A 17177-nucleotide genomic window follows, 5' to 3' on the forward strand; every position below is an offset into this window, starting at 1 on the left:
ATTATTATAATATCAAATATATTACTAAAGTCGTAATTTCGGCATATAAAAGGCGACATTGTGTAACGTTCCACTTTGAATGCGTGCGTAAGATGTATGTATTCAGTAGCCTTTTATGTTAATTATGTATGTTATGCGCACGTGTTTGTATATTAATATGACGGGTTTATTAATAAAGGTACGTTTTAAAGTTCGAAAATATAAATCTTATATTACTTTTTAAGGGCACAAATATACTAAAATACTAAGCCAAATGAAACGTACACGTATATATATTCAATCATATCAGCATTTTAAATTATCATTTTGATTTTAGAATCTAATGTTTAAATAAACTTAGAAATTAAAAATAGAATAGCAGAATAGTTTATGTATAAATATATTCTAAAAGCCATGTTTAGTTTAGAAATAATTTAAAAATATCTGGGTGCACGTCTGAAATATCTTCCCGTGAATTTCCATTACCTGTAGCGACGAGCGCTTTACAAGAGTTTGACTGACGACCCGTCCTTCACTCCTTCCCTCACCCGCATTCGACTATAACCCTTCGCACCCATCCATCGATGCTTTTCAACCGCAGGCGTTTCCCTTACACATACCAACTCATCAATGTACACTGTTCTATCAAACTGTCGATGTAAACGTACATTGGTAGGAAAAGCGCGTAAACGACGACAGATGACGTCATTAGAATGATTAAGGGCAGGTTTTAGGGAGTTAAGACGTGTCTTTAGGCATTGAGGCACTGATTTAAGCTGCGGTGGTGAGGTATTGGGATCATGGTTTGTAAGCCCTTTGTTGTTCTTCATATTGACGCTGCGTGTGCTGTGGCCATATCTGCAGATCTAATAGGAAGTTCTATATGTACTTCTGTATAATGTATTGAGAAATACGGAGATTTTTTTATGGATTTGTGAGTCCATAACTCAGTCGTTGAGTCTTAAAGTACGTTCCATAGATGAATTTAAGTTTTTAAAGTAATCGTTTATTTACTGCATATTTGATAATGATTTTACACAAATGTATGTTGCCATGTCGATTTAACGATGGTGGTACTCGATACTGATACCTTAATGATTAGATTAAATTCTCCATTTTCCCAAATATTATAAAAGAAACTTTATTGAAATAAAGCTCTCGGATATCATCTTTTGCAAAACAATCCCATCTAACCATGATGTTTGGAAGAAATCGCCCAGAGCATACCCTGATCTATTTAATACTCTAATTTCTATTCTATTTCTTTAATAATACCTCATTAGATTAAGTTTTGCCTTCTTGATTAAGTCTTGAACTATGAGTTTGAAACCCTGGTCTGGTAAAACTTAGTGTATTTTTTAATCCATTTACCAGCGGAATGTTTGCCGGCAAACATTCTGATGAAAAATGGTTTAATACCTACAATTTGGCCATGGGATGCCTTTAGAGAAGCTGATGTCACTGGTGGCCATTTCTAAAAATTAAGCATAATTATTTCCTTAACATGCTTGAAAATGATGTTCCGCCAACCCCGCAGGGAGGCAGGATACTGCATCTAATTAGGATGAAAATCAAACCATCGAGTTTTGCATGTAGCATGCAGTTCTTCCTAAATCAAGGAAGGTTTGCTAAGTTTCCTGATGGTAGGATATATTTTATATCCGCCCGGATAGCGACCACCGTACACAAGGTGGTGTAAGCCGCCATAGTAACCCACGTCGATGTGTCACGTTCCGGAATCAGCCTGTATATCCGGTCCGAACAGGCCGGCATAATTGTGTCGACTGCTGAATCATCTTTCATCAGTAGAGATTCTATCGGACCCCACTCCACTTACCATCAGGTGCATTGACTTACTTTGTCGTGCACAAAAAAAGGGAATTACATGCTTTAGCTTCCACTTACCATTTATTTTTGGCAAATATTATGTCTATGTGTCATGTTGCTCTGATACCATAGTAGTGAGATTACTAGGTAATTTCCTTGTATGGTAGTCACTCGGGTGTCCCCAGTAGGTGTATACCACTCAGCAATGCGAATATTGTAATTTATATATATTTGTAGTCAAAGTCACTAGTGATTTGTCAGTGTGCAATGCCATAAAAAACACAGTATAATATATTATATAATAAGAACCTATTTTGTTTGAAGTCGGTTATATTGTTTTGAGTGCTGTTAGTAGTGTTTAGGCGTTTACTATCAATTGAACGGATTGATGATCGTTTATGTCATCCCTTGTTCAGTGACCCAAAGAAACGCTTGTGATATTTATATCTGCCGGGATAGCGATCCGCAGAGGTAAAACCCGCCAAAGTGACCCTGGAAACTGTATTGCAGGGATCATGTGAATATCTAGTTGCAAATATAACCTTATAGCTGGCGATGGATCTCTCATCTGAGACTCCACCTGGAGGACCCTTCGCTTACCATTGGGTTCACTGTCATTTTCTCGTGCACTTGGAAAAAGTTCGATATAGGCTCGTCCCCTATCACATCATGGGACGGAACACACTTGGCGAAAACTGGGTGCCCTGGTTGCGCCTCTGCATACCCCTTCGGGGATAAATGCGTGATGTGTGTGTGTAAAAAAAGTCACAACCAGAGATTGACCCAACTACCTCTGCCATAAAATGCGCCTTTCTCGATCCAGAATTATAGGTGTTGCAGAATTAGATGTAAGGATTAAACACAAACAATACTCAATGTTTGTATTACAGGCTCTAGATTAGTATATTATGGTTTAAGATGTATTGTTTGTATATGCTTTATTTGAGTGGTATTTTGCTGCACGGGAATTGAATCACCATTGCAATATGAACAATAGTCGGTTATAGTTAAGACTTAATTTAATTTAAAAGGTCTGTTGTACAAATAGTATATTTTATTTATCAGTAATAGTTTTAAACAGCTAATGTAGATAGTACTCATTTTATTACCATTTGGCAACAAGACTACAGTGACTGTGTTTGGTCGACTTAAGATTCATGTGACAATGTCAGAACTTATGAAATAGGCTCTAATAGTCTAAATAGAGCTGCTATTTAGCTATTTGGCGACTTATTGTTTTTCAGTTTAATAAAGAATAGCTATGTATAATAATGTCTTGTTTATTTTTTCAGTTAAAATGCATAAAGATGTATTTTCAACTGCACAGTTTTGCAATTCTAGTATTTTTCCAATTCTTACCACCAGGCTAGGTCTTTAGTGATTTCAATCGAATTTTTGGTAAGAGCCATTTTATATGTATTTGCAACAATTGTAAATCAATGTAGATATTTGATGTAATGTGGCATGCAGTATATGGGAGTGTTATTAGATATAAAGGGTTCAAATAAATAAAAGAAGCGTTTAAAGTATGTAACATATATATTTCTTTGAGCTTTTAATTGCATTTTGAAATACAACATAAAATATTAAATAAGATTATTAAATTTGGTAAAATCAATATTTCAACACCATTTTTTATTTTCCTTAAGAATGAGCAAAAAGTCCCTCATCGGAGCTAGCGTATACATAATATTTGTCCTGTCTCAACATTCATTCGTTAAAATGATATTTTTCATCATTTAAAATTTTTGTTGTTCATTTTATTTCTTAAATTAATATTCGTAACATCATTTTAAAATAAATATTTGAGAATATTAACTAAACATTTTTCAAAATAACAAAATGAATATTCGAATTTCAAAATTCAGCGTTTTATTAAAATACATCGTGAAAGGTTACTAAAAATGATGTTACAAATATTGAGTTCACAATCATTTCACGAGTTTCATGATATTTGAAACTTACTTTAGAGACAGTTTATGTTATTATTATTATTTTTCATTATCATTAAATATAAAAGAGTTTTTCACTCGCAAGTACCGTATATACATCATCGTATATCTGTTGTTACAAATTGGAAGATATTTCAGTATATTAAACGTATACTTCATTAAGTCGTTCATTTTCAAAGAAAAAGAGACTGTATAACATATTATCACTTTTTTTTAAATATAAGGTTGGTTGTACAACCGATTAATGCGCTGTTACAATGGTATACATAGGTTCACAGACGTAGTCGCCTAAAATTATGTACTTAACACTAAATAATAAATAGCATCGTCCACGCCTGTAGCGATCTACAGCGAAATTTACACTAAGGAGATTTATAATATTGCATCCTATGTCATAGTCGTATGTACAACGAGAGCCGAAACGTACGAGATTGGATCTCCGAGATTATAGGCATCGACGGATCTCTGAACAAATACAATAGACAGTACCTTCAAAATATACATAAACTAAAACACCACATTACACACTAATTCAGATTTACATAAAAATAATAATTAAGTAACGCGAAAGTGTTGGATATTGCAACGATTTAGTCGAAACGCAAATACTGAGGCGACTCGGGCGCAGCCGCGCGAACACTCCACGACCAATCGAACATTACGTTTTAATTGATTTTCAAACGTCTTGTAGAATCATTAGCAAAATAATAATATATACATTTTACAAAGAGATCGAATCGCAATTTCAGGACTTAACGTGTTTTGTTATATTTACAAATATCGAAATGGAATTACAAGGTAGTGTGGAAGAGGAGAGCGGCGGGGAGGAGCGCCCGAGCCTCCGGGGCCCAGAGCCCCGAGCGACCCACAGGCCAGGGGCCCGGGCGACTCCGCCGCCCGCCGCCGATCACCTATAGGCAATGTTTCACAAAATATTCACTTAACCCTACAATGAACGTAAAACGTTTGGCGTATACTTAAATAGCTACTCATCAATTACTCTATCCGAACTATGCGGTGTTCACTAATCGTACGATTACCTAAATAATAAAATTGGCAAAGAGTTTCAAAATACTTAGCGTCGCCGCGGCGACCTAACCCTAGCAAGGTTTAACGTAGCAGGATATGGTATGATCACAAGTGCCGGCCGCGAGGACCCTTACACGTACTTGCTGGAGAGCTGCTTGGCCAGTTCCGTGTACTTGAGGAACTTGGAGTGTGGGCTCTCGTCGAACGGCTGCGAGGGACTGCGCGGGTCCTGGGGCGAAGGAGCGGCCGAGGCAGCTTTGTGAGCGCCCGGGGAAGCCGCGCCAACCGACCCCGAGGCGGCCTTCAGAGGCACTGGCTCCGGCAAGGCGCCGTCCTTCACGAAGTGCATCTTGGATAAGTGATGCCGATACGCGCCCTTTGATATAAAAGGCGTGTCGCAGAGCGCACATTTCATGACAGAGTCAGTGACCACGGCGTCGTTGCACGCCCAGCTGAAGGTTAGGATGCTGGGCGGTCCGGCTGGCGACTGTGCCGGCGCGGGCGCTCGGGACGGAGTAGTCTCCGTCTTGTCGCACAGCTTCTGCAGCGCAGCCAGTGGGTGGCTGCCACCTCGGCGGGATGAGCTCGGTTCACTAGAAGACCCACCTCCGGCTAGGCTATCAAACATAGAAGACAATGCACCCAAGCTAGAAGCTGGCTTCCTCTCTGCGCCTGGAGTGTTTCCTGAGCGATCACTACCAGGGCTCCGGGGACTAGCGGCTGGACTGGGGCCCTCACTTTCACGCTTGGGCATCACTGGTTTTATGTCTTCGTCAGCAGTGCTGCTAGGACGAGGCGGTTCCTCTTCATCATCTACCTCAGTCTTGACACGCACAGGTTGGTTGCTCAAGTCCACACCGTTTTCGCGCTGGTCTTCCTCTTCAACTTCTCTCTTTATCCGGACCTCGGGACGGTCTTCGGATGCGGGAGTTTGAGAGCCACGCGTATCCGGCGTGGTGCGCGGAGTCATGTGATACGCGTCCAGCTTTCTGTCGGGAGTGAGAGATTCAACTCTGCTGCCACCCCGCTCGGACATGGAGCTAGATTCACTGCCGCTGCGCTCGCGGCGCCCGTATCCCTGCTGATGATGGTAGTTCCTCAACATGCTCATGGTTTGCGGGTCTACCAGCGGTTTAGTGTAGTCTACGCTCTCATCTATGCCTAATCTCTTGAGAATACTAGAGCCAATTGGGGCGTGAGAGGCGCCCCCCGGCATGCCCGGCACCGAATGTCGCGACCGAGTATCGAAACTTTTTTCTATCAATTGTTCTATGGCGTTGAGAACCGAAGGCGACGAGCTTTTGTCGTTACTCGCGTTGGGATCTTTGGAACTCGGGGAAGAATCGTTCACGGAGGAGGGGGAGCGGTGATGAGCGGAGCCCGGGGAGGGAAGCTCTTCGTTGATGCTCTTACGACCGTCACGGCTAGTAGGGGTAACGTGGCCAGGCACATCAGGGGGAATAATATTGTTGGAAAGCAATGCACTTTTCAGGAAGTTTCTCTGACTGTTGGACATGGGCGCCCCGATGCACTGTCGGATGTGCTCGACAAATACGGCAGTCTCTATTTTATCGCCACATTTCTCGCAGGTTATCCGACTGCCAGCGCCAAAGTCTCTGATGGGCTTGCTCATTGGCACACCATTACCCTCCCCGTTCTTAAATTCATGTTGTGCTCGCTCTATTTCCAGAAGCTTTCTGACCGGCAGTGACTTCTTTCGTTTCTCGCGTGTCTGACGTCTCCTGCCTCCACTTTCAGTAATCGAGCGCATAATGTGCTCTTTGTAGTGAGAATTCTTAACCATATGATTGCTCAATTCTTTCAAGGAACTAAATGCTTGGTCACAAACCTTGCAAGTAAGCACGGCGCTAACATGGCTACTGGTGCCGGTGTTAGGCGGCGCCGGGTTGTTAGCGCCCGGTGCGCTTGCGTTGGAACTTTTTCCTTCCTCTGAAGACTTCCACGAGATTATCTGTTCCTGAGATATTATATTGGTGTAGTGCTGCGTGCGCTGCATGTGGCTGGTCATCTCCGCTAGCGATCGGAAACTCTCCGCGCACCACATACATTTTAATATTTGCCTAGTCTGTTCCGCGCCTTTGCCTAACCACACGTCCTGGCCTCTTACTAACTTTCTAGGTATAGGCATGTTTTCCTTTATCAACATGTTCAAATCGTTCTGATTTGGTTTGGATGAACCGCTGGAGGAAGACGAGTTGTGCGAAGGTGCGGATGGGGAACTAGTGGGAGGTTGTAATGAAGGGGGGATAGGAGCCCCTCCTGGCGGCGGCACCGGAACGTTAACGCCGCAATGCTTTGCTTCTTTCATGTGAACAGTCAGATCAGCTATAGAATTAAAACTCTTCTTACACCAGACGCATTTAAGCACTTCTTTCGTTTGGTCGGCGCCTTTGTTAAGCCAATGTGATTGCCAGGCAGAGTGGCGCGCAGCTGCGTTAGGAGCTAGCCCTGCGCCCAGCGCAGCCGACTGCACTGAACGGAACAACTCCTCTCCACCTAACCTACTGAGCTCGCTCATTTTTTCTAAGGCTTTAGTAGCATCGCTGGGCGTCGGCGCACCATGCTTAAGTTTACCGTTCCAGTCGGCGGGGACGCCGCCCTTCGGAGACAAGCTGGCTGCGACAGCAGCTGCGAAGTAGGGCAGATGCGGCGCCACAGGCGTCGACCACGGGGACGGCGTCGGTTTAAACTCCGCCGTCCTAGAGCTTTTCCTACTCGGCACCGGGGACGGTGAGTCCTCCGGCCCTCTCTTTCTCGTCCCGACCGACAAATCAAGAGGACCATTCTCGTTTTTACTGAGATTGACGGCATCGTCAGGGTCGTCGTCGTCGTGTGGCGAATCGCCACGTTTAGTGCTGAAGTCGAGTGCGTCAGTACGTTCGTCGGCGAGGTCCTCCTGACAGGACATGAGCAGACGTTGCTGCGCCGCAGCAGCAGCGGCTCCGAGGTACGCGGCGACAGCAGCGGAGTGCGGCGGCAGCAGGGCGGCTGGCAGCGCGGCCGTCAGCGCCGCTGGTAGAGATAGTGCCGCGCTGCGTCCCGAGTACACAGAGTCGTTGGAGGGACAACGCGGCGCGCCCGACGACTCCCGTGACAGACATCTCGGGCTCTCCCTGTAGACAAACGAAACAAAGTATTAATTAAATTAAATATTTAAAATGGTGTAATTTGTTGTATGCTACGTTGCAGGTAGCATTTGCGACATACAATTGTTTGTTGGGGTACCTCTGGAAATTCTAGTATTAAGGATCATAGCTTTATATACATTTATTTAAAGTAGAACGAAGTACTTTTTTCCGATAAGGATTTTAACTTCAATGTTTAACATGTTTAGTGCATTTCAAGTATATATAATTATTGAAAAATCATTTTCCTTCGTTTATATAATACTACCTGATGAACCATTTAGGATAAGTATGTACCTATTACCAAGTATGTACTTGGGTCACCATTCTACAAGACTATCACAGATCGGCGAGTAAGCACGTGGGTCTGATCGTAAATGTTTGATAATATAAAATTCATGATTTCCCATTTAAGTGTAGAAAAAAAGATAACATTTTAAGGGTTGCTGTAATTTCTATTTCTGGATTATGCCCTCGTGACGCTATCACAACAGACCCAGAGGATAGGCCTTATTTCAATATCAAAACTCAACGGAGCCTCAAACCGGTCGACAACCGGTTATCAGATATTGATGTATACGCCATTGCAGGAGTTTTTTTGTTTTATTTATAACTAGCTCTTGCTCTTGGTTCCGCCTGCATGAAAATCCTTAATTAGAACCTTGGAATTGTATTCAACGGTTTAAAGATTCACTACTAAACATCGGAACATCGTCTTAAACTTTCTAATTTATAACAATAGTAGGATTAACACTACACTACAATAAAATAGGCACGAACGTAAATTTCTATAAATTTGGGTACCTGTAAATACTGCGACTTCTAACTGACCAGTTAATCATCAATAATAAGAAAAATTATATCTAGGCATCGAACAGCTTGTTCAAGATTAAAACCATAAAGATTTTCACATTAGATGTGATCGATACCCACAAAAACAGGACATGTGGCTAATCATCAAAATGTATCAGAAAAAAATCAAAACAGCAAAAGACACAGCGATGGCTAATTTAATAAATTACGAGAGAGAGAAATGAGCACTAGCTAGTCTCGCATAGACAAACAAACGACCAAACGAGTTCAAAGAAACATTAACAACACCAATAAAACATACGAGCCAGCGTTTTATTGCGAACGGAGTGGATTATAATACTAAATCAATAATACAAAAACAATTATTCAAGGAATCAAGATAATAATCTTGTGATAAAGTGTATTCGTACAATGACACACCGGCCATCATCAAAACTATTATTTACGACGCGATAAACCACATAAAGAAAAACTTGTTTTCGACGGAACAGTGAAAGACTTAAGACGTATTAAAGAAAATTAATATAAATTGTAATAACCCACTTTCCGTAACGTATGTCATTTTGATGAGATTTTTTGAGTCGAAAAAAAACTTCTTTCGCGTGATAATGATGTTCAATGTTCTTCTAAAATAACAATGCACTAACAATCTGATTAGCATTTTGTTGATGTAGCCAATAATTTAAGATGTTTTTTTTATTTTATTAGATACCGACCGAACAATTTATTACCTTGGTCGGTATCCAATTGTTGAATTGGAACAGATTTGATGTTTGTAAAGATAGTTGTGGAAAATAATTATTATGCACTAATATCAAGTTACTTGACGAAGAATATTAAATCAAGTTGGTAATAAATTAAAATTCTTGTAAAAGAAACGATGAATCAGGAAAACAGGCTAATTCAACAAAACTAAACAAGGTGGGATCAGATTTTGGAAAAAGTAACAGTTGAATAAACGCCGGGGCTTACCTCACGTGGTCGGGCTCCACGATCATTCTGGACGTAATCTTTTCAGTTTAGCTCGCTCATCGAACGAGACAACTCCGCCATCCATCAACAACACAAACTAACACTGGCTTTAAACAACAGCAAAGACTTCCCAAAAAATGTTTGATGTAAACACGAGACGCGGCGCGATGTCGGCTGTCGGACAGTCGGGCGGGAAGTGCGCGGAGCCTGCGGCAGCGACGGCGGTCCCGCGTGGAATGAGACGCCGCGTGATTTACGACTACGGCCCGCCTGCAGCGCCCTCCCCGCACGCCCCTCGCGAGAGCGAGACCACCGCTGCAGGGTCGGCGCGCGCCGTACGAGCGACAGAGACGGCTAGCCGTATCAGAGTTCGGGGGGTGGCGCTGCGTAATGCAAGCGTGCGTGCGATGCGCGAGGTGGATGGACGTGCAGTGACGATCGTTTCGTTGACAGCGGTCTGACGGACGCCTGACGAGTCGCGCGCGACTATCGTCGGTCGTGGCTGAGTCACGGCCGCGATGCGCTGCGATAGGACGCCGATTGACGGCCAGTAGGCGATGGGCACTGACATTCCCATCTGACTGACTACACGTAGGCTTACTGCGGACGCTGACAAGGAAATAGCGCGTTAACAAAACGCTGAGACGAGTCCTTTTAACGTGTCCGCCGCAGACAGGGGACGCGACGGATTTACTCGTATCACCAACAGATTTCCGCTTTGACAAAGGAAAATATTTCTTTTTGTCCGCTTTGTTTATTTACCGTGTTGGGACGTTTGATATATTGTAAGACTATGCGGTGGACAATGACATTATTGTTTTCAATAAAACTAAACAATAAGACAGTCTTACTTTGATTTACACGAGATTACTGTACTCTCAATTTCAAAATTTGGCACAAAAAACTAGCAGAGAGCGTATAAAATCCGTATTATTGTCGGCCCATCGAAACCCACTTTTTAATATAATAACAGTATATTATCTTTGGTCTTTATCTGCAATTATTTATGATCATGATTTGGCAATAGACGATCGTTGAATAGTTCCGGAACGCTGTTAATATTTTATCTTCAATCCGAATGAGCAATGGGATGGATAGAGTTAATCACCAAGTGGGATTGTGCCCTTATCGACGTAATTGAACGTTCGATACGACCTGTCTAGTTTCACGATTATTTGCCTTAGTAACGTAATGTACTGATCAAGGAAAACATTTTTGTTTATCAATTATAAATCATGTCGGATTTGTCAATAACTTCATTAATATTGGCTGAGTTTTTTGTATTCCAGTTTTCCGTAAGTGTTGGAAGTACCACGAAAAAATAATACAATAATACTTGCCAAATGTATTATAACCGTGAAACATTAGACAACATAGAAGCATATAACGTAACTACAATAATTTATTGTTAATAATTTATTTGAGGAATGTTGGATGTCATTTTTTAATATAAATTTTAATTGACTTCCAAAATACTCAATCCGCGTGGTTGTTTAATATTTCCGAAAACTTTCATACTTTCAATATAATTTAATCAAATTGCAACATAAATACATTTAAAACGCGCTTTAAATAAATTTTGATATTTAATCTGGCTGATTTTAAAATCTTCAAATAACATCTGTCAGAAAAATAACTTTATAATCATGAAATATTTTACATTATCTGTCAAAATTAATCCACCGATAAAAATTATCGGACAATTAAATACATTTTAACTATCAACGAGATCTGCTTGGACTTTGAACAGTATTTCAACCAATTCTAACAATTGCTTTGCAAATTATAATTAGTGTATACAAAACGAATAAATTTTACGTAAAAGTTTCTACTAACCCTGCTGCACTGAATACAATTACAACTAATCAAGAACCGATCCAGCATCTGCCTTTCGAACAGGCCGACATAATTGTGTCGACTGGCGAGGGTTAATCTCTCGTCAGACGATACTCTGATCAAGTGTAGTGGAGTCACTCTCGTAAAATAACTAATGCTTAAACTAATTAATCACAAATGGTATATATGTCCTTGTTGACAGTTGTGTGGTATAAATACGTCAACCCTTTTACAAAGACATGTAGATTAGAATTATATTGGGTCAAAAATCTAGCAGATTTTTTGCCACCAGGACCACTCCATGAGACGGTAAGAGAAAAATGACACCTAACACAAATTTTAATCTGAATCCATGATGAGTAATTAATTGAATTTTGACATGCTATCATATAAGCCTTTCGAAAGTATTTATAAACATACTTTTTGCTACAAACTACAAATATTAATTATTTGAATATTTATATAAACGCTATTTAAGTCGACATGTCAAATTATAATATACTAAAAGTAATTTGTAATTTTGGACCAGTAGTTCTTGAGATTAGCGCGTTCAATCAAACAAACAACTCTTCAATATTATATATTAATATATAGATCTAATTTGAGAACCTATAGCAATTATTTTCAGTACCTTTTATATTACAATAAAAATTATTTCATTTAATTTTATTCTAAACCTTTTATTATCGAAAAATCAGCAAATCTCATCGCGTCTAGTATTCTAGCACATTCTATTGAACCTGACTGCACAGGCAGACAGATCTTTACTATTTAGTACCGTTATAAAATTAACATTCATAACTGATAGCGAAAAGTCGTAAAGTGACGAGACGTCACTGGCAACCATCAAGCAGAGGAATTGTGCGGGCGACGCATGAGGGCTGACTGACATACATTGCATTGACAACTACTTTACTTTGGTGTTCGCGTCGCCGTCTGTATGTTGTATTATATATAATGAACGTAAAAGTCATATTTACTTATGAAACTCATCAAAATGGGTGAAGTTAAGGGAATAACACAATATCACGATTTTACAATTTACATCTTATTCAGGAATATTCTGCATTAATTGCCTACAATGAAATTTACAATCGAACATTCATAAAGTAGGTATTCTTGATTTATACTTTATATTTGGCTGTAATATAAAATGCGGATAGCATAGTTCCCATCACTGCCAACACCTGATCAGTCTAGAGAAGGGTGTTTACATTTTCCAAATGACGCAATCGATATCCTCGTATAAGATTTAAAGGTGATCTCATTACCATATAAATGTTAGCGCAATTCAAAGTAATTCGTTTACTTAATAATAAATACATAAACGGTTTCGTAGAAGGAAATAGCATTCAAATATACCACACGCTGCTCCACAAACACCTTCCCATATCATCATCATCAGCCACATAAAGTCCACTGCTGAACATAGACCTCCTCTATAGATTTCCAGAAGGATTTGTCAAAAACGGCCTGCATTCAGCGTGCTCCTGAGAGCTTTGTTAATTCCTCTACATACATATACATTTTGCCAAACAACAAGCTCATACACACAAACTATTGTCACAGAAACTTACTGCTGATCATGTTATATTTCATCTCATTTCTACTATCTGATTAATATTATTAGTGGTTAATGGTGGTAAGTCTCTCATATGTTAAAGTCCACCTGGGTAAGTACTGCCGCAATGTCTATTTCTGCCACCAAGCAGCAGTGTGTTGTCAATGTTGTGTTTCAGTTTGAAGGACGTTGTAGCCAGTGCAACTACTGGACAAAATAAGACTTAACATATCATGTCTCAGGATGGCGAGCGCAGTGGAATACCAAACAATACTTTGTAATTCAAGGTGTTGGATGGTGTTTCTACTGTTTATGGGCGGTCGTATCGCTTACCATCAGGCGAACGGCAAGCTCGTCTCGTCATTCAAAGCAATAAAATATATATTTAGCTCATATTTAAGTACTATAAATTGAACTGTTTCCTGCTTGCGGCAAATCTGTTATAGTAACTTTTATTATGGTAGCCCAAAATGCAAGCGTAGCTTACTGTGGGTGCCACCATAGTAGCCCACGTGTGTCGCATTCCGGGATCAGCCTGTGTAAATCCGGTTCCAACAAGCCGGCATAATTGTGTCGACTGCAGAGGGGTAATCATCTCTCGTCAATCGACGTTTTATTGGACCCCACTCCGCTTACCATCAGGTGCAGTGGGAAGACGTTGCCGTGCCCGGATAAAAAAACATTATTAGGGGAAGATACCATCACATTAACCGACTGTAATAATATAACATTTTCGAATATCGTCTAAGAAATTAATGCTATGATTTGCGATTTCTACGTTGTTAATAATCACGGAACTGTTTCGTATAAGCAGATAACATCGTAATCAATTACAGCAAATACACGTATTACATTAAACAATCAAAAAGATTGATGTCTCACCTGACAACGTCAATTACACGATAAAAAAAGAAATATTAGTAATCCATCGAATTATTTCACAACGTTAATTAAATTCCTTTTAATTAAAGTTTAGTTATATATTTTGTACCACACTTTAGGGAGTAGAAACAAACAAGGACCCCGCTTCATTTTCCATCAGGTAAAGTCACTTTGCAGTGCCCTTAAAAGTTGTTATAAATTCGAAATATTACATAGTGTAGAAAATTATGATCACGCTAGGTACAAGGTAGGTACATCTACAAATGGAGAAATAAATAATTTAAGTAATAACATATATTATTTTAAAAATGTATATATTATAGAATGATTCAAAATATATATACATTACATAAGAATAAGATAAATAAATATACTACAAATCATAATGGAAATTCTTCAGTAGTATCCAGCAGCAGTTTTCTAACTCTTATTTTAAATATCGACCTCGTGGTGGACCTTATTATTATGAACTATTTTAACATTATCAATAACAGTTGTTAAAATAAGGGCGATTTTCCAATAACGAAACAAAAATCAATGACAATTTATAACCAAAATATTACTTGAAGTATTGGATTCATATCACAAAATTTTAATCAAGCCGGCACAATTGTAACGACTGGCGAGGGATAATCAGATAATCACCTCTCGTCAGTCGACAAGGGGCCCCACTTCGCTTACCATCAGGTAAAAACACTGCAGTATCCATAAGAGTTGTAATAAATTCGAAATATGTATGAGTGTCGAAAATTATGATCACGCTATTCTTGATAAGGTGGGCAGTGCGCGTGCACCCAACGTGCCAAGATAATTTCCGTCCACAGTAAGTACTAGAACATTTTCATATCATTATTGTGTCTGCTAAACAATGTAACGTACACGATTTCTTGATTAACGTAAACTATACTTGATTTACAAGCATTTCGCTCGATAAATGAACACAATTGTATAAAGAATACATACACAAACTTCATGCCTTTATCCTCTAAATGGTGGACAGATGCAATCAAGACGCCTATATTTCACGTTGTGTGTGTGTCTATTGCCATATAAGGCACAAATTCCAGACTCTTGGCCGATACTGAGCAGAAACTCAACATTACTGCCCAACCCTAGATTCAAACCCAGGGCATTATTACAAAGAAAGAAAATTCTCTAAATAATCTGATACCTGAACGCGTAGCTGGATCAAGCCATTTTGACAAAACAAAGTTTTTACGGGCCGATATTCCTGTGATAAAAGTTAATAAAATTTATCGTTTTGATATATTTGCAAGGAGCTCTCCGCAGGAGTGTATAACATAGGCGTACACTAACAATTTTTTTTTGGAAATCCATCCTTAAAGGGACAACATTAAATGGGACAGGACTAAAATAATATGAAATCTAAACTAAACAATGCTGCGCCAACGTGTCGAAGGAGTCAGTCTACGGCGTATGATTGATATGGTCTTTTCACTGCAGCTAATTGACAGTGATTGAACAGGCCAGCGACTCGCAAAACCACCACACGAAACACCACCCTATCCAGACAATGATAAAGTTGGGAATACAGGAGATGGAGCAAAGGGACGCGATGCACCGGACGTGAAACAAAAAAATGCATATCTTCGAGTGAAATAACAGATTTCATGGTTAATTAAGAAAATTTAATTAGGTGCCGTTCAGTCATGGTCGGGTCGGGGTTTTGTTGGACTTTTGTACAATGCGGAACTTGCATGAGATTGAGCCGTCAAAATAAGACAAGTTTAAAGAACTAAGAATTCTTGTAATAAATGACGTAGGCAGGTCCGACTGACGGTAATCGCACTTCGGACCATAATGTTATTTATCCATAACATAGAAAAAAGAGTACACTGAAATGACCAGTCATTCTAATTCGTAGGTCATTAAGAGTCTATGTCATCACGTGTGAAATGTTCTGTTTGTTAAAAGGACAAGCTTATACAAAAATCACGCTGTCAACTATGTGTACAATTAGATGGTAATCAATTGATTGCGATTTACTTTATTTAAGTTCTGGAGAAAAAATACAAAATTGGCTTGACAAATGTGAAATAAGCCGTACGTCATAACGAAGTATTGGGTAGTCCATTTTTTTAAAAATACATTCAAAATTATAAGTATGTCCTGCGAAATCGAACGGGATTTTTTTTCAAAATCCACGGAACAATAAATAATTTATAAAGCTTTGAAATTTAGTGTAGGTATGAAGTAGTTGTCAATTAACAGTGACAGCAAATTGACGTCACCGTCCATAACGCTGCATGCGTGGGAAAGAGATAGCCCATCACGCTCCCACTTTTGCCCACAACTATATTTCAAATATGGATAACTAGTATATTTTTCAACCAATTTTAATGCCGATTTCACAAATTATTTCGTTTTCACATTATTTTATATTATATTATTATGACCTATTTTACATAACATAATATACAAAATGAAACGTAGGGAGCCTCCCTATTAAATAAGCTACGATGTCCATCAAAGAGTTTTAAATTAGGTTCGAAATTTAATATTTTCCTTAAAGGTGGACAACACTCCTCTATAGGCAATCAGTTACCATCAGACGCCCTACTTACCTGTCCTTAAATGTTATTCTAGATAAACTTAAATATGATTTATAGCGCTGATTGGATCACGTGTAAATGTAGACTTAATAACACTTGAGTCGATAGACAGTGCCTTTGTCACGACTGATTAATGACCACAAAATAAACACCATAAGAATACAACGCGACGTGTGACCAAGTTTGTGAAGTTATTTTGCCTTAAGTAAATATTTTATTGGGATTTTGAAATTATTCATTATGATTTATAGTCAATTCTTTTTTTACTGCTTTGGTAGCGTAGTTGTACTACCGTACGACGGCAGTGCTTAGGTCTCGGGTTTGATTCTGGACCGGGCAATGTGATATTGTGTTTTCCTACTCATCAAGTCCTGTGTCTGGAATTTGTGGCCGATATGGCGATAGGCTCGCCTATCACATAATGTGACCTAATACACACGGTGGAAAGTGGGTGCACCCGTTGTGCCTCCGCCTTTGGGATAAAAGGTGTGAGTGCCTGTGCAAGATTTAGATTTAAACATTCAAGCAATGAGACGCGTAAATAGCTCTTCTAATAGTACGCGGCTCACCTACCCACAAATAGTAGCAACACCGCCTAGAACTTTGT

The 17177-nt window shown here is 39.6% G+C and overlaps 1 protein-coding gene across 1 annotated transcript; it reads right to left on the reverse strand.

The window, feature by feature from the left end:
• Positions 1–3511: 3511 nt before the first annotated feature.
• Positions 3512–10114, reverse strand: LOC115452227 (protein tiptop). The gene is made up of 2 exons (XM_030180699.2): positions 9719–10114; positions 3512–7921 (listed from the first exon to the last, which is right to left on the reverse strand). The coding sequence occupies exons 1-2, from the start codon at positions 9742–9744 to the stop codon at positions 4918–4920; spliced, it is 3030 nt and encodes a 1009-aa protein (XP_030036559.2). The 5' UTR covers positions 9745–10114; the 3' UTR covers positions 3512–4917.
• Between the last annotated feature and the right edge of the window lie 7063 nt (positions 10115–17177).

The sequence above is a fragment of the Manduca sexta genome, chromosome 17, assembly GCF_014839805.1.
Source record: "Manduca sexta isolate Smith_Timp_Sample1 chromosome 17, JHU_Msex_v1.0, whole genome shotgun sequence".
NCBI lineage: Eukaryota > Metazoa > Arthropoda > Insecta > Lepidoptera > Sphingidae > Manduca > Manduca sexta.

Excerpts from the sequence above, each read along its gene's own strand:
- LOC115452227 (XM_030180699.2), bottom strand. The coding sequence starts at position 9,744 with ATGATCGTGGAGCCCGACCACGTGAG. Across the intron at positions 7,922-9,718 it reads GTGGAGCCCGACCACGTGAG|GGAGAGCCCGAGATGTCTGT; the intron begins GTAAGCCCCGGC and ends GTTTGTCTACAG.